At 54.9% G+C, this 27,044-nt stretch overlaps 1 protein-coding gene across 15 annotated transcripts in view; it reads left to right on the top strand.

The window, feature by feature from the left end:
* Eph (Eph receptor tyrosine kinase) overlaps window positions 1–27,044 on the top strand; it is an 82,626-nt gene that overhangs the window by 6,241 nt on the left and 49,341 nt on the right. For all 15 annotated transcript variants that reach the window (XM_011151801.3, XM_011151797.3, XM_025297361.1 and 12 more), the window contains exon 2: window positions 21,068–21,147. In XM_011151801.3, the coding sequence (XP_011150103.1) occupies window positions 21,068–21,147 (80 nt within the window). The remainder of the gene's footprint in view (window positions 1–21,067; window positions 21,148–27,044) is intronic.

Raw genomic sequence — 27,044 nt, 5'->3', positions numbered from 1 at the left:
CAACGCCGCAGGAATGCCCCCGGCCAACCCAGCGCGTGCATACCTGTACAACCTACTACTCTGATCCGGACCCCGACTGTACGAAGGAACTGCCTGGCAGCATCCTATCGGTCCGACAAGGACGGAGTAGGACTTGTCTCCTATAGTCTGAGAGAAATGAAGGGGGGAGCGGAGCTGGAAAGAGAGAAGAAGAGGGAAGGACTGTGCCTTGCTCCTCGTGTATGTGTGTGCATGCGTGTATGAGCTGTGTACGTGAGCCGTACGTGCGCGCGTGTCCCGCGCGGAGGTACGCGAAGGTGGAGGAGGAGGAGGAGGAGGAGGAGGAGAGGGCTTATGGTTCCGGCCTGTGTGCGCTGCCCATGCGCGAGGAAAAGATCACACGACGAATGTAGGCTACTCTCATTGACCGAGCCCAACTGCGCTATGGTATACCGCGCGCGGTTGGGGATGCGAGGGGCAAAAGAGAGAGAGAGAGAGAGAGAGAGAGAGAGAGAGAGAGAGAGACACAGAAGAAGAGGAATTCGCGGTGGTATCTCTACAAATGCATCGGTGCACTGCCGCGGTGAAACTTCATCTATCGCGAAATTGACCATCTTACGTTCCCGAGCGCCATGCGCTCTTCCGTTCTCCATTGCGCAACCCGCGGAGAAGAAATGCGTTATCCTCAGCGTCGCGGTATATAAAAATAGTCTCAAACGGTCCCGTGTCTCACAGAATATCCCAAAAGGATCGGATGTTACAGGGCCGTGCGCGAATCTACCTTTGACGACGTCGTCCTCGTAGCCGTCGTCGTTGTTGTCATCGTCGTTTCAGAATCGAGAGAGAGAGAGAGAGAGAGAGAGAGAGAGAGAGAGAGAGAGAGATAACGTTCAGCGGATTAATACGTCTCTCGGTTATTAAGTACCATTATCGGAAACCTGTCAACGTCCGTCTCACCGGTTACGACGTCGCGCTTGCATCGCGTAAGATGCTGATTCCCTCGCGATATCGACGGACGGTGACGGGCAGCGGGAGTGAAAGAAGAGCAGGGGGTTGAGGGGAGTGCGCGCGCGCGCGTTCCACGCGGCCGGTCGATCTTTCAAATCGGTTCTGGCGTGCCGAAAAAACTTCATATTTTTAACTCGACGTTGTATCGTGTACTCTCCCTCCCCTCTCTCTCTCTCTCTCTCTCTCTCTCTCTCTCTCTCTCTCTTTCTCCTCCTCCCCCTACCTTCGCCCCCGCAGTCGCCGCTCTGCTCTTGACCCCTTCCCCCTCCCCCGCCAGCGGAATATCAATGCGATTTAAATATTCAATATCATCGGCGACGTGCAATATCTGCTCTCGGTGGCCCAGCCTCGTCCCGAGTCACAAAGGGGCGCTCTCCGGTATAACCTGCCAGAATAAAAATCAGTATTTTTCATCCCGACGCTTTTTGTTTCGTCGGATGATTGGACGAAACCGCGCCCTCCTGCTTCCCTCCTTCTCTCTCTCTCTCCCTCTCTCTCTCTCTCTCTCTCTCTCTCTCTCTCTCTCCACACCACCCTTTCCTCCTCCCCGTTTTAATGCCAATCTTATTCCCGTATCTATAAATACCGGATCGGCTCTCCGCAAGCGGGACCGCACCGCAATTTCAGCGTTCGCTGAAAGGAAACCGTCATCGGTGGTCTCTTTGTCGCGCGTTTCCTCTTCGTAGATTTCCCGGCAGCGGTGCCGGCGGAGTTGGTAGCGACGACGGCGGCGGCGACGCTGCATGCTGCCGCTGCTGCTGCTGTTGCTGCTGCTGCTGCTGCTGTTGCCGCGGCCCGATCGCGCCGCAGAGACAAATAAACTTGTCAAACTCAGGGCGAGGCGGGAAAAACGCGCGGTGTGTGTGAGAGAAAGAGAAAGAAAGAGAGAAACTCCCGTAGCGCGCGCGCGTGCGCGCCTGTATATGTGCATCTACGTATGCTGATGCCTGTCTCTCTATGCACATGTGCGTGCGTGCGTGCGTGTGTGTGTTCGCGCGCGCGCGTGCGCACAACGTATACGCGTGTGCGTAACCTGGCGCAAAAGGAACATCGCGCGAGACGAAACGCGATATGCACGCACCGGGTACACGACTGAGCATAAATTTTAATCGCCGAGAAAAATCTCCAGCGCGCGACGGAGGTAGAGATAGCGGGGAGGGAGAGGGGGGGAGAGGGAGAGAGAGAGAGAGAGAGAGAGAGAGAGGGAGGGAGAGAGCGACGCGGAGAGAAGGAGAAGGACGTTGGTTAAGAAGAGGAAGAGACAGGTATAAAGATATATAGAGAGGTTAGGCATGCCGCCCGGTAAAACGCCTCGAATAGCGGAGCCCGAAGCGCGCCGTCGACGAGCAACTCGTGTGTTAGCAGCCCCGTGTTACGTGTTTCCTGCTTACAGGCCGCTATTGAAACCGGTATATTTTCGGTGAATTCGCCGCTTCGCGAGACCCCCGCCCTCCCCCGCGGCCTCCTTCGTTGCAGAGAGAAGCTGGCCGAGTTTCTCCGAATGAAATTCATATCTCGCGAAAGCAGCGCGCGCGCGCGCGCGCGCGACAGCCGGCGTCATACGAATTCGCGAGGCTTTTCTCGCTCTCGAGAGCATGAATGCTCCCCGTCGAGGATCACTCTGAATCGCGTCGAGTGAATATTCTCGCACGAAATCGAAGAATGAGTCCGAGTGCGATTCCGCGGGAACAAATTCAGCTTATTAGTCGCGACTGAAACATTCGCTCGTACGGAGAGACATCCACTCTCTCGGAGAGTCTCAGTGGAAACATTCGCACTCTCGTGAAGCCGAGTCGAGAGGAGCGCCTCGGTGTTTTCACGATCTCACCGCGAGCGAGTTTTCATTCGCGTTTTTCGGTGAGATTTCACGCGAAGAAATCTACAGAGCGGGAGATAAAAGCGAGGCTGATGGCGCCGTCTGCAGACTCTTAAATTGCCCGCGCCCGCGCCCGCGCGCCGCGCCTATCTCTCAATTCGTAAAAACGGGACAATAAAATTCCCCGCCCCGCCCCCGGCGGGGGTAAAATTCCAGCCGCGCGCGCGCGCGCGCGCGTCTATCAGAGAGGCTTCAATTTCCGCGACTACGAATACACCCCCCGTGACATTCCCCCGTCGGCACGCACACACACACACGCACACACTTCCGGTGTGTCGTTAATACGACGCCGTGCAACCCCCGCGAGAGCGAGCGCGCTGCTGGCCCGCGCGGGACGATATTTTAAATAATTTTATCACACGCGCCGCACGAAGGGAGCTAGCGATTTCTTGGCGGGGAAACAACGGACGAGGGGATGATGGCGGGGAGCGGCGAATCGCTTCGCGAAAAGTCGAAAGTGGCGTACGTCGACGACGGTATACAACCACCGGTGCTCTCGCGCGCTCGCTATTTTATACGGTACGCTCCCTCGCTTTTTACACCCCGTGCGCGCGCCCGCCGTCTCGCCCGCTTTCGTTTCTTCTCCGCGTCTCCGTTTCCTCTCCTCCCTCCTTCATCCCCATAAAGTCTCTCGAGGCGTCGCGACGAGGGCGTGAGCGTCGGCTGGTTACATTTCCTAGCGGACCATTATTTCTCTCTTACGCCCACGCACACACACATATACACATACGCACGCGCGCGCGCGCGCACACACACACACACACACACACACACAGGCGCGTTTCTGCCGCGGGTCGACGGTGCACGTACACGCGGGCATACCGCGTTTTCTCCCTTTTTGTCCCCGCTACTACATTACCTTTTCCGAGCAGGGAGTTAGGAGTGTCTCGCTGCATATTAATGAAAAAATTTGTGACTTCCCTCCGTCATCCAGCAGCAGCCGCGACGGCGGAGGCGGCGGAGGAGGCGGCGGCGGTGGCGGCGGCGGCGGCGGCGGCGGCGGCGGCCGCATCTGCGAAAAAAGAAAAAGCTGAAAAAAGAAACGAGAGATTTCTCACCGTCGACTCCTCTGTCTCTCCTCTCGACCGCGTCTATCTCCCTGGACGCGTCTCCTCCGTCTCTCCTTCTTCTTGCGCTCCTCGTCCTTTTGTACGCGTCGAGCAGCGTCGTTATAACGACATCGTAAATAAGATATTTCTCGAAATAAGACCGATGCTCTCTCTCTCTCTCTCATCCTCGCTTCGAAGAGAGCGCTATCTGAAAACGGATAAAGTACAACACTCGCTGCGGGGGAAGCAGCGAGTCTGATAGGTCGGCGTCGGTCACTCGGCCGGACGGCCGAGTATCGTTGGCATGCATTGTTAAATTATTCGTGCCGTTTCCACGAAGACTGATCGTCGCGCGAGACAGGTCGTCGGGATGAGTTCCGACTTGCGCCTCAACCTTTTGAACACCGCGGTGGTCCGTCGCGCGGCTACCGCGGCTCGCTCTACGTATAAAGCTACGTATAAAGTATTCACGTAAGTTCCGAAAGTATCGGATAAATTGCACGCGTGAAATTAATTACATACGGCCAATGAAAGGCTAATGAAACGGCTGATGATCAAACATGCATATATTTCGAATACGCTCTCGCCGGTTCTTGAATAGTTAAATCGTCAGTTAGCGTTTTTGCGCGATTGACGTGTCGTAGCGGGGGGAAAGAAACGAGGGAGGGAGGGAGAAAAAGCAGCGACGGCGACCGATCGATCGAGTGAGTTAACGAAAACCGCGAGCACCAGCAGCAAGCGCGCGGGTTCCGTACGGCATTAGCGCGCTACAGCTAAATAAGGTTCGGCTTCAGCGAATAAGCGGAACGGCCGGACCACCGGGTGATGGATACACACGCACACACACACACACGCGGCTTCCACGTGTTCCACCTATCGGAACGAGTTCGACGTCGCGTTCGTGCGGAACACGATCAGGTGCCGCACGCGCGTAAGCGCATTTCTAAGCGCGGCGTAATGGGGCCGCGTCGTTTAGGAGGCGAGCACGTTTCGCAGCGTTCAAGGCGGCCCGCGGCTCGTTCCTCCCGTCTTCGTCGCGGGGGAGGGGAGGAACGGAGCGTTTAATGTCGCGCGCAGAGCCGGTAATAAACGTTAGCGGTGAATTTAACTGCGCGAACGCGTGCACGGCCCACGCGAAGCTCCGGGATTTTGAAATTTCGAAGCGGCCGCGCGCCCCCCGAAGCCCCGCTCCCAGCGGGGGTCTCGACTTGGACCTGGTGAGAAGGAGGAGAGGCCGTTTGGCGGAGGAGGCGCCGTGATCGTCGTTACTGTCGAATCGATACTTTCGACGACGCGTCGTTCGCCGAGCGCCAAGTACCACCGAGTGCTCTCGCATGTGCGATTTTACGATCGCTTCGGCGATAACTCGCTGCCAACACTGGATGGGGGCGATGGCGGTGCGCGTACGACTTCAATCAGCAGTCGTCGAGTTTTAGCGTTCTATTATCGAAACACATTCCGCATGTTGACAAATACTTTGGCACTGGCTGGTACACCGCTTGTATCGCGGTAATAATCGTGTGTGTGTGTGTGTGTGTGTTTGCAAACAGACAGTCTGTTAACGCACGAACCGCTGCATTCCTTTGATTATCGCGAAGCTTCAGTCAGAGCTGCAGTAACAATTCGTACTTTCGTCGGCTCGCGTTTCATTGGCTCTCCGCGCCGCGCCGCGTGTCTGCAATTTGTCGTACGCGGTTGACTTCGTCTGATTGTGAGACACGAGACCGCCAATTGGAATTTATCGGATGACAGGATTCCGTTCGCCGACGATTTTTTCACTCGTCGCAGTTGCAGCGGCGTGTCCGCTTGGCACCGTCCGATGCCACGTGCGGACGGGACTGCCACGCACGTTATCGTCTCTCTCTCTCTCGTCGATTTCCGAGCGAGCTCAAAAGCGCAGCGCAAAAAGGTGCCCGCGGACAAGCGACGACGCGAACATCGAGGGGCATCTCGCATGAGCCGAGATTTAGGCACGGGTTCCGAACCATGGAACCGTTCGCCACTTCCACCAGCGTGGCGTGCCGGACCACCGAGAAGATCACCGCGTCGGAGAGCTTGTCGGCCTCTTGATTCGGACGTGAAGCGAAACGAGATAACTTATGCGCACGTCTGACTCAGGTTCCCTCGTTATTTCGGATCGTGTCATAAAGTCTCAGTCTTAACAACGCACGCGAGGGTACACCCCACCCTGGCTGGTAGACTGGAATTGAAAGATTCCTGGGAACGCGCGCCGCTCGGCCTCGGAAGAAAAGAAAGATCGAAGGCGCGCGCGCGCAGGGAGAGGATAGAGAAACCGCAAATATCTCCTCCGACCGCGAGAGCGAACGCTTTGCTAATGAACCCTCTCATCGCCCTCATCGTACTGATTAACGACTCCTCGAACGAACCGACCGACCAACCTTCGCGCGCTCACTGATCAATATCACGTATTTCTTTTTTTTTCTTTTTTTTTTTGCTTTTTTGCATTCTTCCTTTTCTTTTGTTCGGGAGATTATTTCTCCGCGTGAATTAGTCGGATGCCGCCGAATGACTCCCGAACGAATCCCGCGACACAATTTCGTAATTGTTTCTACGAATTAGCCGGTGCGATTCGAGTCGACTCCTCCTCGTCGTCGGCGAGTGGCTCAACGAAAATCCCCTCCCCCCCTGCCGTGAGGGCCGGTCGTACACCGGCGGAATTTTCGACACCGCGACTCGCGAAACGTATGTCTACGTTATCCGATACTCACGTGTGTGCTCGGGCGAGTTCACATTTCGCAGCGCGCGCGCTGCAATATCCTCAATCTTTAAATTTTATTTCGTGAAAACGAGCAATCTCCGGCCCTTATCTCATCGGTGTATCTCGGTCGCGAGTCCTCGATTATACTCGTTATCCCGTCATCAGCGACGTACTTCCCTAAAACATAATTTGCAAAACCCAAGCCCCCTCCTTCCCGCGGGACGCGCCGTAGAATTAATCGAACGCGCGGCCGTTCGATTCGTCATCCGAATTCCAAGGATACATTCCCTGACAAAGCGGACACTTTTATGGAGGGGCTCTGTCATTACGCGGAAGAGCGGTAGTACGTGGAGAGAAAAAAAGAGACGGGGGAGAGGGCTCAGGCGAACAGGTAAAACGCGGAGAGAAATAATCGTAATCGCCGCTTGTCCGTAAAAAAGAGCATAATGAGCGCGCGAGTCGCTAATAAAATAATTATAATATTGGGTGCCCGGTAATAGATTCCCGGAACGCATTAACCGGTCTCTTTCTCCCTTTCTCCTTCCCGTCTTTCCTTGCGCGTATGTGTGTATGTGTCTCTCACTCGAGATAAATCGCGCTCACAGCGTGTGTGTACCAAACGGGGAAGAGAGAGAGGGAGAGGGAGGGAGAGAGAGAGAGAGAGAGAGAGAGAGAGAGAGAGAGAGAGAGAGAGAGAGAGAGAGAGAGACGCCTGCGCGCTCATGCACGCGTGCAAGACACGTGCAAAATCGCGGCACGTCGCGATCGAATCCCGACCGTATGTACAAACACGCATTCGTGCACTCGACACATACACACATACAAGCGCGCGCGCGCGCGCGCACGTACACAAAGCTCCGCCACGTGTGTCAGTGGCCGCAGGAACGCGTCGACGTCTAATATTCTCGGTATGTGGAAATTACCGAGCCGTATAAACTGCCGATCGGACAGGTGGCCGACAAATCGAGGCGAGGAAAATATACGGGGTGTGGCGGCCCCTCCCCTCGCCTTTCCCTTCCTGCTTTTCGTACACCTGAAACATCCCTCGTATCTAGGTAGTCTCCATGTGCCGCGATGGCGCGACTCGTTTTTTCATCCACATTGTTGATTAAACGGGATATATATATATATATACACACACACACACACACACACACACAGACACACACATCATGCATTCTCATATATACGTACGCCGCGGCCAGTCGCGCGTCTCGCTCGCATGCGGGGGATTATCGGTATGCGGGATTACTGACCCGCATAAATTTCTCCGATAAAGGTAGCGTCGCGTCGCGACGCAACGCCGGGCGACGAACAATTTTCCGATGATTTTCGCTGATCGTTTCGGCGAATCGACCGACCGACCAACCGATCGGCCGGCCGGCCGGCCGGCCGGCGAACCGGCTAGCCGACCGGCGTAGTAGAAAAATAATAAAGGGTAGAAGAGAGAAACGAACCACTCGATTCTAACGAGATATTTATCCTCTTTTTGCCGGCCGCGCGCGCCGCTGAGATCGCGTCCAGCCAATTAAAGAGAATAAAAGAGAAATATAATCGGCCGCATCTCGCAGTCGATTCGACCGCTCCCTCTCTTCCTCCTCGCCTTTCTCCCCCCCCTTTCTCTCTCTCTCTCTCTCTCTCTCTCTCTCTCTCTCTCTCTCTCTCTGTCTCCCTCCGGCCTTCCTCCTCCGTTCTTCGATCGGCGGTTTTTCAGCGGGTATTTAGGCCGATTAATTTAATTATCGCGATCACGGCATAGGGGATACCTCCTTGTAGAGATCACGCGGTAATTTACATAGTGATGCGAGATTCGGCCGTTTGAGAAACCGGACCGAGCGAGAGCAGCGCAAACACGGAAGAAACCGTGGAGCCACCCTGGCCCTGGGTGCGCTCCCGACGAGGAACGATCGAGAAACGAGGAGGCGAGAAGCTGGGGAGAAGGAGAGAGAGAGAGAGAGAGAGAGAGAGAGAGAGAGAGAGAGAGAGAGAGAGGGAAAGAACGATCCTCAGGATCGAGGTATGTTGCGAAGCGAATTTATTTTTCTCTGGAGATGACGCGGGCACGGCAGAGGAAAAACAAAGAGGTCGGACCAGCAGATCGGCCAGGATCGGGGTTCGCTTTGTCCGACGATCGTTGGAGACGATTAATTTGATTATCGTGGTCTGATAGCAATTTACATAGTAATACGCGGACTCGGGAGCAAGGAGGAAAAAGGAGGAGCAGGAGGCGCAGACGGCGAAGATCGGGAGAGACGGAGAAATATTCGGTGTGAATGGAGCAAAAGGAAGAGGCCAGCGGAGTGTCTCTCCCTGGCGCTCTCTCTCTCTCTCTCTCTCTCTCTCTCTCTCTCCCCCTCTCTCTCTCTCTCGGCGTAATGACGGCCGCCGCCGAATCGCGCTCGCGCGTCTCTTCGTTGTTTTAGATTAGAGAGTTCGATTATCGCTGTCGCGTCTCGGACACGCGACGGTTTTCTATTCCGAAAAACCACGCATGGTGATTTACATGCTAATACAAAAACTCTCTCCTCTCTCTCCTCTCTCTCTCTCTCTCTCTCTCTCACTCGCGGAGGAAGTCAGATAATTTAAAGATCTCTGCACACCGAGGAGAGACGAGACGAAGCGTAGTCGTCGCTCGTATCAGCCACCGTTAATACCGCGGGGAAAATTTACGAGCGGACGAGGGCCACACGCGGCTGCGTGGAACGATGATTTTTATTTATCCAGAGATAGTCGGACCGAGCGACGTATATCGGTTGGAGGGAGGAGGGGCGGGCGAATAATAAATATTTCCGTAAATTGGCGCGATCCCAACACGAATGATTGATACATCTCGTCCTCTCCCTTCCACCATCCCTCTCTCTTTCTCTGGACTCGTTTCCTTCCCTGTCCCTCTATTTCTGCTCTCTCATTTGTTCCGTCTCTCGACGCTGTGTTCCTAGTTGAGGAAACGTATAACTAATCTAGATCCGAAGTAATAAGCTGTGACAGGCAGGACCGCGCGGTTATTCCGTATCGCCGTGTCGTAAGTTATCGCTAATCAACGCGTCTCTCGTTCCTCATCCTCTCTCGCCTTGCGCTAAAAGCAGTGCCGGCGGGGGGAGAGAGAGAGAGAGAGAGGGAAAGCGGGTAGGAAGAAAGACCGAAAATCGAGGAGTGAAACTACTCGGAAGAGGGAAAGGTAAGAGGGGGGGAGGTGGTGGGTGGATTCGGAGAGAGCCGGTGTGCGGTCGACGGGAAACAAAAGAAAGGGGACCGTGCTTGAAAAGCACAATTGAAATTCAAGATCCATATGCAAAGAGCACCGCTCCGCTGGTAGTAGGAGGAAGTGGAAGCTGAAAGATAGCTGGAACCGAGCGGAAGGAGACGAGAGAAAAAGAGAGATTCTATATCGAATGATCTAGCATCTCTCTCTCTCTCTCTCTCTCTCTCGCGCGCGCGCGCGCGCGGCCCCGACTCTCGTCCCCTTTTTCTATTTTCCTCGCCGAATGTTTTTCCCCGTAACATCGAGGCAGATGGAGCGAAAGAGACGGGGAGGGGAAGGCCGGGGGACTATCCATTCTCGAAATAATTTACGAAAATTGAACGTTGTTGTACGCGCACGTTCAGTGCGCAGTTAGAATTGTACAAATGTGTAATTTAATGTTTGCGCACATTTGTAAATTTAACATGTGTACATGCATTATGCGCAAACATAATAACGCTATGTAAATGGTAATTCCACCCATGCCCGGCGACGCTGGCCCATCGCGGCGTGGGCCGACTCCAGAACCACCACGTCCACCATCCCGTCCTCCCCCTCTTTACCTCCCTCTTGCCGTCTCGCCGCAGCCTCTTACGCCGCAGTCTTTCTTATGCCGCCCAGTCGGACCCACGACCCGGAGTCTACGGGACCCCGCAGAGACGGGAGACTGGGGGTTAAGTTACCGAGCACCTCATATTTTTTCATCCTCCCGGGGAATCTCCCTCTTTTCCTCCCCCCTCTCTCTCTCTCTCTCTCTCTCTCCCTCTCGCGTCCCTCTTTACTCATCTCCGCTGCCCCCGCCGCCATCACTCGTGGAGGGTAATTCCGCCCACGAATTCGGAGATCCACTTCTACGATCGGGAAGATTAGGATGGAACGGGTGACGAAGTTGGAAGCGAAGGAGCGTAAGCTCGAAGATGAAAATCTACGGCGAGGCGCGATAAATTCGATTGAATTCGTCGTTACCTCCTCTCTCGCTCTCTCTCTCTCTCTCTCTCTCTCTATATATTTTTCTCTTTGCCAAATGCGTCGTGACAACGACACGCAAACGCACGTTGATATCCTTTTTAATCCGCGCATATATATATATATATCTCCCGAAATGAAAAAGCAGACTTTGATTCCTGAAAGAGTTGAATGTTAAATTCATAGCGGAGCTCGAGGACGGAGCTCTCCGAGGTGTCGCTCTCAGTTACCTCCGCTTTCCCCATTATCATTTAATTGACCGAGCAAGTGCGAGACAGAAATGTATTCGACGGAGTTTCGCGGGAAAATTTCGAGGGGGGCGGGGGGCGGGAACTCCACGAATTAAATTACACGATTCATTCGTTTACATTTCGCCGGTGCTGCCGCGGTCGGCGCTTCCTCGCTAACAACACAGGCAACTTTGATGCGTCTGTCCGTGCGCGAGACAACGATTGTTGTCCACTGTTCCTTCGCTGACGAGCGAGTCCCTCGGACTCGAGGCGCGTGTCGAATCAAAGGGTCAAACGCAAGGGTCGCTAATCGCGCGGCGAATGACGGCAAATGAACGCGGCGCGCATGGCGCGAACGCGACCTAAAACTATCGTTTTGCGCTTTCGTGTCGAGCCAGCCGCGGGATTGTCGTCCCTAATCGCGATCCCGTTCGGCCGTTGCAAATTCGACAGTAGACCGCGCGGATCCCATCGCAGGGCATACTCGCGAAGCGCGTGCGATGGGTCAACGACACCCAGCAAATGGTTCGAGGTGCGATAGGCTCTCCCCGGCTTGGAGAGGGGATGCCCGCGGACGGACGGCAGCGACGGTCGAGGATGAAGAGAAAGAGAAAGGAGAGATACAGAGGAAAAGAGCGAGAGAGAGAGAGAGAGAGAGAGAGAGGGAGAGAGAGAGAGAGAGAGAGAGAGGGAGACAAAGAAAGGGTAAACGATAGAGGGAGAAAGAGAGAGGGGGAGAGAGAGAGAGAGAGAGAGAGAGAGAGAGAGAGAGAGAGAGAAGGATCCTGACAAATTGGAAGGCTGTTAAAGCAAAAGCACGGAGGCGTCGCTCGTTGGAAGAGAAAGAGAGAAAGAGAGAGAGAGAGAGAGAGAGAAAGGAGAATCTCGATACTCGACGAGAAGAGAGCTCGGTAAGCCGGGAAAAAGACGAGCCGCGCGACACTCGTGTCAAGACGGGCCTCGTAGCGGCATTTTTAGAGCCGAAATAAAGTCGAGGAACGAACGTACGCAGCGGTTGCTTGGATATCCGCTGGGCGCACGTCGTAAGACGTAGGTGGTCTCTCTCTCCTCCCTCTGTCTCTTGCCCTCTCTCTCTCTCTCCTCTCTCTCTCCCCCCTTCTCCTTCTCTTTCTCTCCCTTTGCTTTTCACCACCGGCTTCTTCCTTCTCTCTCGCTGTCGCGCCGTCCTCATCCTCGCCGTTCGTTCCTTCGCCCGTTCGTTTCCATTCTCGCATGTGCCAGCGGTTAGTTAGGTGAGCGCACATGCGCTTCTCGCGCGGGCTTCTCGAGACACGGAATTGCGAGGAGCGAGACTTCCCCGCGCGCGAACACCGATCGGCCACCCCGACTTCTCTCTCTCTCTCTGTATCCCTCTCTCTCTTTCTCTCTCTCTTCCTCTGTCTCTCTCTCACCCTCCCTCTCTCTCTCACCCTCCCTCTCTCTCTCTCTCTCTCTCTGTCCCTCTCTCTCTCTCTCTCTCTCTCTACCTCCTACCCACCCTTGGTTGATCGATCCGGCGGAGTGTGCAAAGCGCGATCCCGATTTGCAATCCGACACGTCAGTGTCGACGACGACGAGCTTGCCCCGATGTCAATTGTAAAGCGGGCAATGCGCGCACGAGCGCGCGATTCATAATGAAGATATTATGGGAGAGACACATATAGGAGGATGACTAATAGGGTAATTAGTCGGCGACGTGGCGCGGGATGAAAATTATGTAATAATTATTTTCCGTGGCGTCTGGCTGAGCATCAATCAGCGCCTGGAATTGAATAACATTCATTAGGTGGAAAATAATCATCGTTCCGTTGTTCATCCGATCCGCGTTCGCCCCCCGGCTCTTAATCGGATTAATTTGGATTCGTCGCGAGAAGAAGAATTGAAATTCCCACGCGGGCGGTTCGAGCCCGGTTCGAGAGAGCTTTTACCACCTCGATTTTTTTTCGACCGGCTCTCTCCTCTTTCTCTCCCTTCCACTCCGCTCCGTCCACGCGTTGTTCGTACTTTCCAATATTTTCGCGACGTATTGTTATTAAAAGTCGCGCGGACGAACAAAGGCAGCGCGCGAGAGCTAGCTGCTGCGGCTCTCTCGATGTATCGCGCGATGCGATCGAACGATGGCGCGCGCGCGCGCGCGCGCACCGGCCATCGAGCGGGATATTTCGCTAAAAACACCGGGAACAGTAGATGCGAAGATGGAGGCGTGATACGACGGGACCGGCCTCGCCCGCTCCGAAAATGCAAATCGCCCGGGATAAAGATGAAATCTGGATAACGGTATCGAAATCTGGAATACTTCCTCGATGCGCGAGCGCGACGGGAAAGTACGAGGATGGAAGCAGAAAGAGAGAGAGAGAGAGAGAGAGAGAGGGGGGAGGGGGAGCATAACGTCGCCCCGCGTTTATGCGTCCGCGCGCGGTGCAATCTTGATGAAACCGGCGGCTTCGCCGCGCTCTCTGAGAGGGAAGTCCTTACAGTCTGGAAGCTGGCCACGAGAAACTTTGTTGCCGCTCATGAGAGCCGGGCATTAGCGAGCCGACACCGCGGGTGGGTTTCGGTGAATGATAACCGCGGCACGGTAACGATATTATATCGAGCGAGATCGGACCAGCCGATCTCGCGTGCGTGCGTGCGTGCGTGCGTGCGTGCGTGAAGACGAAATCGTAATCTTAATCGTCTTCGGGACGGGCAACAGGTTCTCTCTCGCGATCGACTCGTGTGTGGATGTGTGGCTCTCTCTCTCTCTCTCTCTCTCTCTCTCTCTCTCTCTCTCTCTCTGTCTCTCTCTCTCTCTCTCTCTCGGTCTCTCTCGGTCTCTCTGGAGGCAACACTCGCAAGAGAGAGCGAGAGAGAGAGAGAGGGGGGGGAGAGAGAGAGAGAGAGAGAGAGAGATTCGACCTCTCTCGCGAGGACCGTAAGAAACAGGCATGTTACGTCACTCATCCATCTCCCGGCGCGACCTCGGCTATTGATTTATCGTCGCGAGAAAGCATTCCAGTTTCTTCCGTCGTGCGAGCGACGCGCGCGCGAACGCGCGAGTAGAGTCGCTCTCCTCTGATTAGAGGTGCGCATTGTGCATCGATCGACAGTTGACGGACAGAAAGAGAAAAGAGACGGACGGAACGGTGTCGCTCCTTGCGCAAGTCTCGTCGATTGAAAGTCGTACGAGATAAACTAATCACCGCGCGCTGACCGAGAGAGCCGGTCGTTCAGGGTTGACAGATGTCCGAAGCTTCGGGCTTGGAAGGCGAGACGGAAGGAGAAACCGTCCTCGATTCTCGCGAGTCTCGATCGGAGAGCAGCAAAAAGGCGCAAAAGACGCGACGCGACAGGTATGAGATTCCGACGAGGACAATCGAAGAGTCAGTCGGAATGTGCTCTTCGAAGGAGGAAGTCGAGGAAAGTGAACTGTGACGAGCCAACTTTAATTATCTCGTCTCGTCTCCGACTTGATTTTCGACAATTGTCGAACGCGTCGCTGCTACGGAAGAGGCGCGCTAATTGCCGCGCGCCGCACGTAGAACAGTTCCAGCGCCAGCGTTTTCAATTCGAGCCCTCCTCTTTTAACGGAGCCGTCTCGCTCGCCGCTCGATAACATCGGATTCCTCCCTCGCTTGAATAATATGAAAAATCGAGATAGATAGATAAATGGTAAGAAGTAAGAGGGGGCCTATTTGGGCTGTGGCGGGTGGACTCGGGAAAAGGGACAGGGCGCGGGAGGAAGGGCGGCCGCGCCGCGCGAGGGCCGCGAGGGGGAGATGGAACGAAGACGCACCATCGGTGGAGTGAGTTAGAACCGGCGGGCAACGCTATGCATACCGTCACACCCTGCGACACGCTCCAAATTTGAAATTTAAATTCGGTACCTCTCGCGGGACCACGTTGTACACCGGTTACACACACACACACACACACACACATACACACACACTGTGCAGCGCGCACACGCAGAGAGAGAGAGAGAGAGAGAGAGAGAGAGAGAGAGAGAGAGCCGTGTGCACGAGTACACGAGTGCGCATACAGGATGTCTCAAAATATTCTCAGGCTCTCCTCCATGCGGAAAATCAGGTCTGACTACGATCGCTTAACATCGAAAATCGAGGTATTTCCGTGAAGCGAGAAACTTCAAGCGAGACTTCACACCGAGGGGTGAAGTCCGTCGCTCGACTTTGATCGCTTCTCTCTCACTCGCGCGGAGTGGAAGTTTTAATCGCCGGCTACGGGTTGCCGGCGAACTGTTTTACGTTGGCAAATTTTCGGATCCCGAGGACTGTCGCGACGCGATCGGATTTTCGCCGGGACGAGGAAAGAGAGAGAGAGAGAGAGAGAGAGAGAGAGAGAGGAACGGGGAATTCGTCTTTGAATTCGAATGTCGGAGCTTTTTGGGACATCCTGTGCAGCGCGAATCAGGGCGCGTTCTCGCGAGATGAGTGGATGGGTCTGCAGAAAAGGCGGCAGGAGGGGGGTGACGGAGGAAGGATGCATCGTGAAAACGACGACCGACCTGGCCCGTTAAGTCGTTTCCGCTCGTCGGTAAACACACGGGAATAGTAATTCGAGACAAGCCCCGCGTCGTGTCCTTTCACCTCCCGCCTGGCTCTTCTCCCCTCTCTCCATCCTCCCTCCTTCATACTGGTAAAGTTGTCTCGAGTCGTGTATGATTGTCTTGTCTGGTTGTCCCTGTCGATCCACGATCGCGTTGAATTCGAAGGCGGAGGGAGCGCGTTTTCAGCGAGAGAGAGAGAGAGAGAGAGAGAGAGAGAAAGAGAGAGCTTGTTTTCGAATGTCAACCCCGAATATGCCCGAGCGTGCCCTTTCACTTAGCATCCACTATCGTCGCGACTAGACGAAGCTACTTCGCTGCCGCGAGGAGGCAAGCAACCGATACGTGTCGCGGCGGAAAAAAGCCCTCGGGGACCAGTTAACGTCTGCGAGAGCGATTCATCGAGTTCAACGACTTTAATTTCCACGTTTCCGACTGGAAACCCGCGCGAGAGCGCGTCCTTCCTCTCTCTCTCTCTTTTTTTTTTTTTTTTTCCATCGGGCGCAACGATACTGCTTCTCCCAAACGCCGCGTGTTCATCAACTTTTCCAACGCGACGACCAAGTTAACACGTTTCGATCGATCCGAGCGAATTTGCTCCCGCGACTCGGTGTAATACACGGGCTTCACTCTTCGATTCCCAACGAAAAAAATATCCCGTCGAGGCTCCCGAGGCGAAACAGGCTCCGCCGATGAGTGAAAGACCACTCGAATTTCGAGTGATTGGCTCGCGGCGGCTGTCGCTCTCGCGGCCGTCCGTCCGATCTCAATGCAAGGAGCTTCGAGGCTGCATCATCGCGACGATACCTCGATACCACCCGTCTCCGCGCGGGATCACCGTCGCCCCACGACATCGTCTATCCGTTCATTCGCCGCAACACTCTCCCATAGAATCGCGCACGCAATTGCATTTCGCCATGATTACACGCTCGATCTGAGAGGCGCGCGAGAGACTCGCCGTCGCCGCCGCCGCCTCGCGTCGCCTCCGTTCCTCGCTCGTAATTTCGCTCCCGTCTCTCGAGCTCGCGCCGCGCCGCGCCGCGCGCGAGTGTCGTCTTGGCGTGACACACGTGTCCGACGGCAGGCGCATAATGCACGTGTCGCACGCACGATGCGTAACAGTGGCCCGTACATGCCGCTCGCGGACGCGCACCGCGTCGTTCTCCGCAGTTGTGCAGCCGCCGGTCTGCCCGCGTGCACTTTCTCTCTTTTCTCTCTCTCTCTCTCTCTCTCTCTCTCTCTCTCCCCCTCTCCCCCTCTCTTGCCCTCTGCTGGACAATGATCTGCGCCGGTAGACGCCCACCGCCGCCGCACCGCTGTCGCCACCGCCGCCGCCGCCGCCGCCGCCGTCGCTGTCGTCGTCGGTATCCTCGAAGAACGCACCAGCGCGGAATCTCAAACCGCTCACCGTTACGCGATTATTTTTCCCCCCGCGGCCGGCTGACGCCGCGCGGCGCGGCACTCGCGCTACAGCTAGAAAGCCGGGGACGTGGTAATAATAATAGAAAGCGCTTCGTTTATCTCAGTCTCGAAGATGAGGAACAAAAAGGAGACGGGGGGAGAGAGAGAGAGAGAGAGAGAGAGAGAGAGAGAGAGAGAGAGAGAGGGCGGTCTCTCGAAGGACAAGCGCGCGCGAGCCGGTTTTACCTTTAATTAACGCAAAGCGAGCAATACGTGAGTCAAAACGCAGGAGCGCGCGTGAGCGACGGCAGGAGGAAACGCGGGGAAACATGACACGCCCTCTCTCTCTCTCCTCTTCTCTCTTTCCTCTCTCCGAGGAGATGTCTTCCCTCCCTCCCCCTCACCCGGATTCCCCGACGGAGAGCTCCGTCGGGTGTCCTTACGTATTCCTCGACCGACGTGGGCTTGATTAATTTTCACGTCTCTTTCCCCGTCTTTTCCCCGTCGTCGTAAAGAACGCTCCGCACCAAATTGCTCGTTAAGCCCGATCGTAGATAAAAGGAAGCACGGGGGTGGGGGAGGGCAGGGGAGGCCTATGGGCTACCTTTTTATAGCCGAATATACGTGTACAGGGGAGAAATGGTCAGCACGTTTGCGGTTCCTTTAATAGCCGCTATAGCGATACGCTCGGATAGTTACTAAAACGTCGCGCTCTCGGCATATTCGTATTGAATCTGCGCCGGCGCGCGTTATAGTCACGCTCGTCGAAAAATCATTACTCGACGCTGTGCGAGTATTCGAAGCGCGCGCGCCGCAGTCTCGTTCGCGATTCTGTACCGTGGACTATAGTTATCTAGTCCGAAATTACAGCGTGCTTGATTTGCACCGAAGGGAAGGAGGGGGGCGGGGGAGACGGTGGTATCAGATAGCTGTACGCTGTACATAAGGTGCGAGTGACTATCGAGTATGGCCGAGTCGCACACTCAGACGGCGATCTTTTTCTCCGGAGAGAGCAGAACGCGCCGTCGCCTCTCATTTTCCCTTCGCTCGCGTCGATTCTAGACTATCAGTCGCACGACGGCAACGTCGGGATTATGTCGGTCGACGAAATTCGTTTTTACGTCAGATTCTCGCAGTTTCGGCGGCGTCTCGCGCCGGCCTGCGGAGAGCATCCTCGCTCTTTACTTTGTCCTCTAAAGCGGGTCCGCGCCGCGCCTCTCGACCGGACGAGACGGAGAAACGGCGCGCCGCTTTAAAATGCCAAACTCGATGAAACGCGATTATCGTTCGCGCGCGGGGATTGCAATCCTTCGGATAGGTACGTATATACGTATATATATGTATGTGTGTATATAGATATATATGTTGTATGATGTATTATTTCTGGCGCGAGGAAGAGAGGAAGGGGTGGAGGAGGAGAGAGGAGGGGTAAAATCTTGTCGGCGAATAATCCCGAGGTCAATTCTGCAGGCACTCGCGAAAAGTTTATTAGGAGAGATAGAGCAGAAGAGAGAAGGGGGCAAAGTCTCTCTCTCTCCAACTCTCTCTCTCTCTCTCTCTCTCTCTCGTTCTCTTCGCCGGATCTTACCCAGACGAATTGCAGAGTACGGGAGAGGCGCGAGCGTGTCGTCCTGTCATTCCGAAGTCCTTCCCCGAGAGCACTCGAATTAGACGACACATTGCAAAACTTCACTATGAGATACTGCTTCACAACTGAGATGGCTTTTGGGCGACCGCTCGATCCCACGCTGAGCTAAAACGGAACTATCCCTTCGCGATGCCACTAATGCCGAAGCGTTATCAAATCGCAGCATTCTAAAATCCCCTATACCACAGTTAACAGCCTCCCTCTGGCGCGCACGTTCGCGAACTTCCCAGCCTTTTTTTTTTTTTTTTTTTTTTGTTTCCCCGACGGACAGGAACATTGCCAGTTCGCGTGGCTGGATCGACTTGAAAAAATCACGAGAACTCATTAGCGAAATCTCAGGCCGGATTCGGTCGGCGCGCAACGTCTGACGGTTGTGACATTCCTGGGACACGATTGTCCGCTGGCTCTCGCATCCTTTCTCCCTCTTACCCATCTCGCTCGCTTCTCCCCCCTCTACTCCTCCTCTCCATCGTCCCTGTTCTCTCTCTCTCTCCTTGATTATCCTTTCGAAAAACTCATCTCACGTTAATCCCCCAAAGTTGTCAGTCCGATACAATTCTGCCTCACAACTGTTCGCGCGCCCCGCCTGACGTCACTCCGATGCGGCGGATAATTGCAGTTCGCGCGATGTGCCCTCCGTCAGAAACGATCGGACGAGCGAGATAGAGATACGTAGAGGGCGAGCAATTTAAACAGCGGAGATGGGACGCGGAGGGAGTGGGAGACCGGGAATAAAAAAGGTTCGGATGGATTTCAAGAGGGCTGCATTTATCACCTCGTTTGAGATTCCATCTGGCCGGCGTACACTGGATGGCTGCTGCCGCTAGCGGGGGAGGAGGTCGAGGTGAGGCGAGGGCGGGGGGGTTCGCATCCGCCGTCGTGCTGGGGCGACTCTTAGTCCCTAGGAATTCAAGGACCCCGAATATGAGTAGGCGGTCCAGGAGGCCGGCCCGGTTGGGGCGTGATGGCGCGGCTAACCCGGGTTCGCATATTCCGGCGAATATCGCGAACAAGCGACGGAGGAAGAGCGACGCGAGAAGACGGAAGTGACGCGACGAAACACGGGCGGCAGGAGAACACGAGGGGCCGAGAGGAGGGGGAGGAAGTGGCCGCCGAGGGGGAAGAGTACAATAAACGGGGCGGAAGAGAAGAGAAAGCAGACAGGACAGCGGACCGAGAGAATGACAGGGAAGGGAAGGACGGACGGCACGGCACGGCAAACACGGACCGAGCTGGCAAGGTTCGACAAGCGCTCGCCGACAATAAAGCGCAAGAGCATACAAAGAACCGCCGAGAACGAAAAGCCAATAGGAGACGACCCATCGAGCCCACCGGGAGAAAAATGAGAGAAGAGATGCGCCGGTAGTCGGCCGTAGAAAGAGAAGGCGAGACCAGAGCGAAACTTGAAGAGAGGAGCGACGGCCATTCGGTTCACTAGTAGAAACGGAAGCACTGAGCTGGAGCCACGTCCTGCCAGCCAGCCCACGAGAGGAAGGGTGACTGTCGGAGAGGAAGAAAGAGAGAGAAGAAGAGAGAGAGAGAGAGGGAGAGAAGGGAGAGAGGATGAGGACGAGAGATTGCGAGGTGGTAGCCGCCCAGACCCGGTCGATACGACCACTACCACCAACATCACCACCTCCACCTCCACCTCCACGGCGAGCATCATGCAGGATGTAGCGTGCAACCTGGTCCCTACGTGCATGCACCGATACACAACGGGATCTTGCCGTTTCTTCTCGCCGACCGCCCGTGTCTCTCTTCCTCTTTTTCTCTCTCTCTCTCTCTCTCTCTCTCTCTCTCTCTCTCTTGTCTCTCCTCTAACTCTCTTTCTCATTCGCTCGCTCGCGCTCACGCGCCGCGGCGCGCGCGCCGCCGTGTATTCACCTCTCGATACTTTTTTTCAGCCCTCGCAACACGCTCTCGAGAGTCCGCCATCTCCGAGAGGGTGCGGGAGCTCCCGTCTCTCTTGGACAGGTTCATTTCTTCGTGATAACTTCGACACGCGTTTATTATCTTTCCAACTGCTGGAAGTAGACTGCGCGCAAGCGTAGCTTTAATTTGACGTCATTCGTCGTGTTCGCGGAGCGCGTGCGATTATGCCCACCGACAGGTCTTGCGATTATCGCGATGGAACGCAACTGTGGGAACTGTATTAGAGCGGAAAAGAGAACGGCTGGGTTATATTTTATGAGCAAGTCTTGCAAATTTCGCGAGATGGTCTTATATTTTATGATTCGTAAACAGAGAGGACTGTGTGTGTGTGTGTGTGTGTGTGTGTGTGTGTGTGTGTGCGCGCGTAGATATAGATGGAGCTTTCAGTTCCAGTTCCTCATCACTGAAATATCGCCAAAGTTGCGACCGCACAACGATCGCACGTACTCAAATCACGTTTTCCTTCTGATTGCAGTTGTTCTGTTGGACACGACGACGGAGGAGAAACTCGACTGGACGAAGTACCCGTTTGGACCGCTAGTCAGCACTTCTGGCGTAAGTACAGCGGATCTCTTTTCTTTTTTCTCTTTCGATCGGGCACTCTAGGGCACAAAGGAGGACCGCATTGTTCCCGTCTTTCGCCAAAAATTCTCAGTCTCCGTTCGATAGTAAGAAGGTGGAAAGCGCGAGAAAAAGAGCCAGTTCCTCGAGTCGCCTCCCCGCCCCGTCGGCTCACCTCTCTCTCCCTCTCTCTCTCTCTCTCTCTCTCTCTCTCTCTCTCTCTCTCCTCTCTCTCCCTCTCTCTCTCTCTCTCTCTTCTCTCTCCTCCTCTCTCTCTCTCTCTCTCTCTCTCTCTCTCTCTCTCTCTCTCTCTCTCTCTCTCTTGACCCTTGACGCGGCGTTAAAAGTATCCGAAAGTAAGTCCCGGAGTCGTCGCTCCTTCTCCGCGGCGAGACGCGGAGGAGCAATTTCTTAAACATCGCGAATTTCCCCGGGAATATTTCACGTGCCGGCAGTAGCACCGTGGTATTCCTCCGCGTCGGCGCAGGAATTTCGCTCGCACGCACGCGAGAGAGCGCGAGCGTGCGCGGCATCCTTCTTTTCTGCCGGGCAAAGGAGAAATATTAAAAATGTCTCAAACATAAATTAAGACTCTGTCTCGCGCGCGCGAGGTGGTCGGTAAGAGGTCGCGGTTCAAGAGCGGTCCGAAGCTCTCTCTCTCTCTCTCTCGCCCCTCCGGCAATCGCAACAAAGGAACGCTTAGACGGAAAAAAATTCCAGAACTTCCCGACATTTTCTTTCCTCTCCCACTTCTCTCTCTCTCTCTATCTCTCTCTCTCTCTCTCTCTCTCTCTCTCTCTCTCTCTCTTCCCTCGCGGGGCAGAAATCTTTTGGAACTCGACTGGACCGGGTTCCGGGGGTATCAGAAGCACTTTATGGTCTCAGTGCGCCGCGCGGCATACGTGGGCTCCCGCTGGCCGGTGCGCTCTCTGGGCGCCATGTTTGTTTTTCAGTTGTTAAGCGCGCAGCGGGCCACCAGACAGGTTTAAATCAGCCTCCACCTCCCTTCGTCTCTTCCTCCTGTTCTTCGTCTTCTTCTTCTTCTCCTTCACCTTCTTCTTCTTCTTCTTCTTCTTCTTCTTCTTCTTCTTCTTCTTCTTCTTCTTCTTCTTCTTCTTCCTTTCTCTGTCACTCCCGATTCTCTCTCCTCCAGCACCTCGCACCTCTCTCTCTCTCTCTCTCTCTCTCTCCCTCTCTCTCTTTCTGCTTCCCTTGCTTCGCGCTCTTCGAGCGAACCGTATACACACCGCTCTCGGCGGCCATGAGTCACTCCGGCTGGCCAACAAATTGCTTTTTGTTTGAACGGACAAATTAGTGATACGACCGCTCTTCGGTTCGCGAGGTGCCGGCCGAAAAAGGCCGAGGGAGGGAAAAAGGAAGGCCCGGTGGTTTATTTAAACGCGTCGTAGGCATCGAGAGGAAGAGAGAACGCGCGCGAAAGGAGAGTTTCGCGCCGAGGACATCCTTCTCGTGACCTCACGTAGGTGTCCGGGCATGCGGATGCCTACGACGCGTTCGGCTTCGGCTCGATGGCGCGACGATAAACCGGCGCTTTCGACTTTTGCCGCGGCTCGGCAGTCGTCCCTTATTACCCTCATTACACTCGTTTCATCGACCCTAATGACACTCGCACTCATCTGCGAACACTACTGTCATCGCCCGACGGAGTAACTTCAAGTGCCACTTCTGGAGGCAGACTTCGAAATTGCGTATCTCCCGTCGAAATCCCTCGTCATCGCGAAGCTTTCGTCGAAAATCTCTCCTCGCCACAAAGGTTGCCATTGTTGAAATAGCGGCGAGGATGACCCCGATCGAGCCGTTGGAGACAGGCACGCGTTACTTGCGCTACAAGATGCTTCCAAAGTATCGCGGCGATCATTATTTTCATTCGACCGTCGATAAACATTTTTTCGCCGCTCACATGGACGCGATTGTAGACACCGCGTGTGCGTGCGTGCGTGCGTGCGTGCGTGCGTGCCCTCCTTTTTCATCTACTATCTCTCCAAGTGTCGATCATTAGTGTCGCGACGCTAATCGACCGGCGTAACGCTCTGTTTGAAAAGGTTCTTTGAGGCTGCTGTTGATTTTTCTGGGTGCTAAACGTTCGACTCGCCTTCTGCTCCTCCCCCTCCCCCCCTCCTCCTCCTCCTCCTCCTCCTTTTTTTTCTCCTCGTCTTCTCGCGCCCCTTCGGCCGAAACGGTCCGCAGAAGGATGCGTCGGCGGGCCGCGCACGGGAGCCTGATTTTTTTTACCCCTCCTTTTCTAGTGAATGACCCGAAAAAGAGCGAGCTCGTCCTCCGTGAAGCACTCGTGTTCACTTCGCACCTCACGTCCCATCTCTCGCTGCTCGCCGGAAGTGCTGCGTCCAAATACGCGCTCTCTCCCTTCGCCTCCTTTCTACCTATCCGTCTGTCTGTCTGTATGTCTCTCTCTCTCTCTCTCTCTCTCTCTCTCTCTCTCTCTCTCTCTCTCTCTCTCTCTCTCTCTCTCTCGATCTGTCTATCGCTCCCGCATCGTTCCCCTCTCGGGCGCACGTGCTCCTCGTAAAAACGGCCGCGAGGTTGGTTACACCTACGGACCTTTAAAGTTCCTCCCGATGCCGAAGGTCCGTGCTCTCGCCGCGCGTTTGACGCTAAGTGCGGCTGTCTGTTTCCTCCTCGGCTATTGACACCGCAACGCACCGTTCCCGTATCAGGCAAATAGGGCTCAGACAGATGGCCGCGTTTAGCGTTGTCCTAGCCGTCGACAGTCCAACAGCCGTGGTATCGAGGCGATCCTCCAAACATCCTGTTTCCAGTCATTGTTTATCGACCGTCGCCGATACGCCGTTGAACCGCCGACAAGATTTGTCCATTGGCCACGAACGTCGTGAATGCAACGGCGCGGCGCGAGGGCGGCAGAGAGAGAGAGAGAGAGAGAGAGAGAGAGAGAGAGAGGCAAAGACAATGTGTCGATTTCGAGCTCGCACTGGAATTCACGCGTCACACGCGACGCTCGAAAAAGCGTCACGTGACACGTGACGAAAAATGCGTGAAGAGTGCCGTCGAAATCCTCTTAGCCTTCAGGCTCCGGCGGCTTGATCCGCTTCTGAGCGATCCTCCTCCCCGGAGGAGGAAGTGCCGTTCTTCGCCGTCCGAGATCAATAAAAACGAGAGTGTTTTCGCTGCTCGCGGCCCCGCTCGCCTCGCTCGCCTCCTCCCCCGTGCGGCGACCTAATCAGTTTCCTCGGACGGGGATTAGCGGCGCTCTCACGCACGCCATTAGCTTCGATCATACGTGACAGGAAATTTATCTCCGCGGATGAGTGATTTAGTTGGAAAGTACCCGGGCCTCGCTCGACGTTAATTGAGTAGCGACGCGCTCCTCCGAAACTCGCTCGCGGCTCCGCCCGCGCCATTTTCTCACGCTTCCCCGAGAAAGCGAGCATTTTCGCGCGCAGGGAGAACGCGAGAGAGAAAGAGAGAGAGAGAGAGAGTGCGTGCGCGCTTATTTCCAAACGAGTACGCTCAATCTTCCTCGAGGAGCGCGCTCGTCGATTAGGATATCCGGATACCTCGTAATTCTTAATTAAGCGCAGCAGAGAGACAGGAAAACGGAAGAGTGACAGAGAGAGAGAGAGAGAGAGAGAGAGAGAGAGAGAGAGGGGGGGAGAAAGAGAGAAAGAGAGCGACAGGTCCTTCGTGCTTGAATCACAGCGTGGAAAAAGACGATCGCGGCACGCTTTGTGGATGTTCCTACGTCAATCACCTCTCTCGACATTAATATCCCGAACACGATAAGTACGTGCCCTTACGCCGGTTCTCTCTCTCTCTCTCTCTCTCTCTCTCTCTCTCTCTCTCTCTCTCTCTCTCTCTCTCTCTCTCTCTCTCTCTCTCTCCCCCTGATAGCGGGCCATTTATTAATATACAAGCAAACGGAATTAGCTCAGAGTATTTGAACAGGCCGACGTGGAGGGGGCGGAGGAAGGCAAGGGCGCGTGGGCTTGGGAGCGTAAAGACACTTTGATGCTGCTGCTGCCGTTGCTGCTGCCGTTGCTGCCGTTGCTGCGGTGCTGGCAGTGGAGGGTCGAAACTCACGCAAAGGGCGCCCTGAAAGATACACGCCACGCTCTATCGCCATATTATACATTCTACTTTGACCACGGCGACTTTCGATGAAAGAAGCGGCAGGGGTAGAGGGGGAACATTCGTCCCGTCGGAATTAATTAAGCATATTTGCGTATTCGCCGCGATGGCGATCCGTGTTTTTTATCCCGCGTTGATTGTAAAGTTCATTCGAGCGCTCCTCAGCGCTCGATATTGAATAAGAGTAGCGGCGGAAGAGGAGGTGAGGAGGGTGGGTGGGGTGGGGGGTAGGACAGAGCCCTGTTCTGCAATTTTGACTCTCCGTCCGAGAGCCTATCGAGAGTACTTTCTTGCTTTTCTTTCTCTCCCTTCCTTCGTTCGCGATCTTCCGGAAGTACGCGAAGCTCCACTCGCCTCATCGAGACATCGATAACGAGGATTTTAAATAAAGGAAAAGAGTAAAGAGGCTTCCGTGGAAATTCTGCTCGCGGAAGACCGACGACGAGACGGCGCTCCGTTCGGTCGCCGGCTCTCGCGGCGCCACTCGACTCTCGAGAAACTAATTTTCATGTCGAAGAAATCGTACAGCCGATCGCGCGGAGGAGAACGATGGAGGTTTCGCTCGCCTTTGCCGCGAGTATCGACCCGCGCCTCCTCGTTCTCCGAGAGCGCGAAGTCGCGCGGAGACGCGCGCGTGGAGTGGAGAGTTCCTCTCTCCCGATTTCAGCCTCGGTCGTCGATCGGTCGGCGAGCCGGCTGGTCTCTTCTCTTCTCGACGACGACACCCGAAATCCCGGATAGATTTTCCTTCTCGGTGGATAGCCTTTCGTCAGATTTATATTACGAATAAGGAAAACGGAACGGCGGGGTGGGACGCGCGACGCGGCGTGCGCCCGTCCGTTAATAGGAAGGCGAGAAACACGGAGGCCATTGGTCCATCGAGAGAGGTAACGGTCCTCTCCTTCTCCGACCGAGTGTGTGTGTGTGTGTGTGTGTGTATATGTGTGTCCGTTCGTCCGTTCGTCGTCGATAGACGCGCAGCAGTGCTCTCCGGCACTCCGCTGGGAGAAATCGCCGTTCTTCTTTTTCCGTCGTCTTTTTTTCTCTCCCTTTTTCTCTCTCTCTCTCTCTCTCTCTCTCTCTCTCTCTCTCTTCATTCTCTTGCTCTTTCTTCTTACCGGGGGAAAAATTTATCGTCATTCTACCGCGCCGAGCTCGTTTCCTAATGCCGCGATCGATTGCTCGGCGGGAGGGGAGAGACAGGGAAGGGTGAAGGGCTGAGGAGAGGGAAGGGAACGGGGGAAGGGGGAAGGTAAGGTCGACATTTAGAAAGTCTAATAAACAATGACGGGACACAATTTGGGGGAAATACTGTTCTGTGTGTACTTTATGCCGAATGTCTCGTTAAAAGTGAATTATTGTACGCCGGGTTACACGGGTCGAGGGCGTGTACAAGTATCTCGAAGGATTTCCGAGAGGACACCGGGGAGGAGGAGGAGGAGGAGGAGGAGGAGGAGGAGGAGGAGGAGACGGAGAGTGGGAAAAAGTCCACGGTAATAGCGTTCAAATAGGTGCGCCGCTAGATTTATCTCCAGGAAGATAAAAAGGACCGATAATCTTAATTCCGGGCTTAATTCCACGACGGCCATCGGAGACTTTCAATTGATTATTTCTCCGCGGTCCATTGAGGCATCAACGCTCTCTCTCTCTCTCTCTCTCTCTCTCGGTCGGGGAAGATCTATTTCAGATCGCCGCGCCGGCAGGACACGCGTCTCGAGTTTCGCTTCGTTCTCAGTACCCTTGATTACTTCGAATTCAAACGTAAA

Source organism: Harpegnathos saltator, unplaced genomic scaffold, assembly GCF_003227715.2.
Source record: "Harpegnathos saltator strain DR-91 unplaced genomic scaffold, Hsal_v8.6 scaffold174, whole genome shotgun sequence".
Taxonomy (NCBI): domain Eukaryota; kingdom Metazoa; phylum Arthropoda; class Insecta; order Hymenoptera; family Formicidae; genus Harpegnathos; species Harpegnathos saltator.
This window is presented reverse-complemented; position numbering and strand designations above follow the sequence as displayed.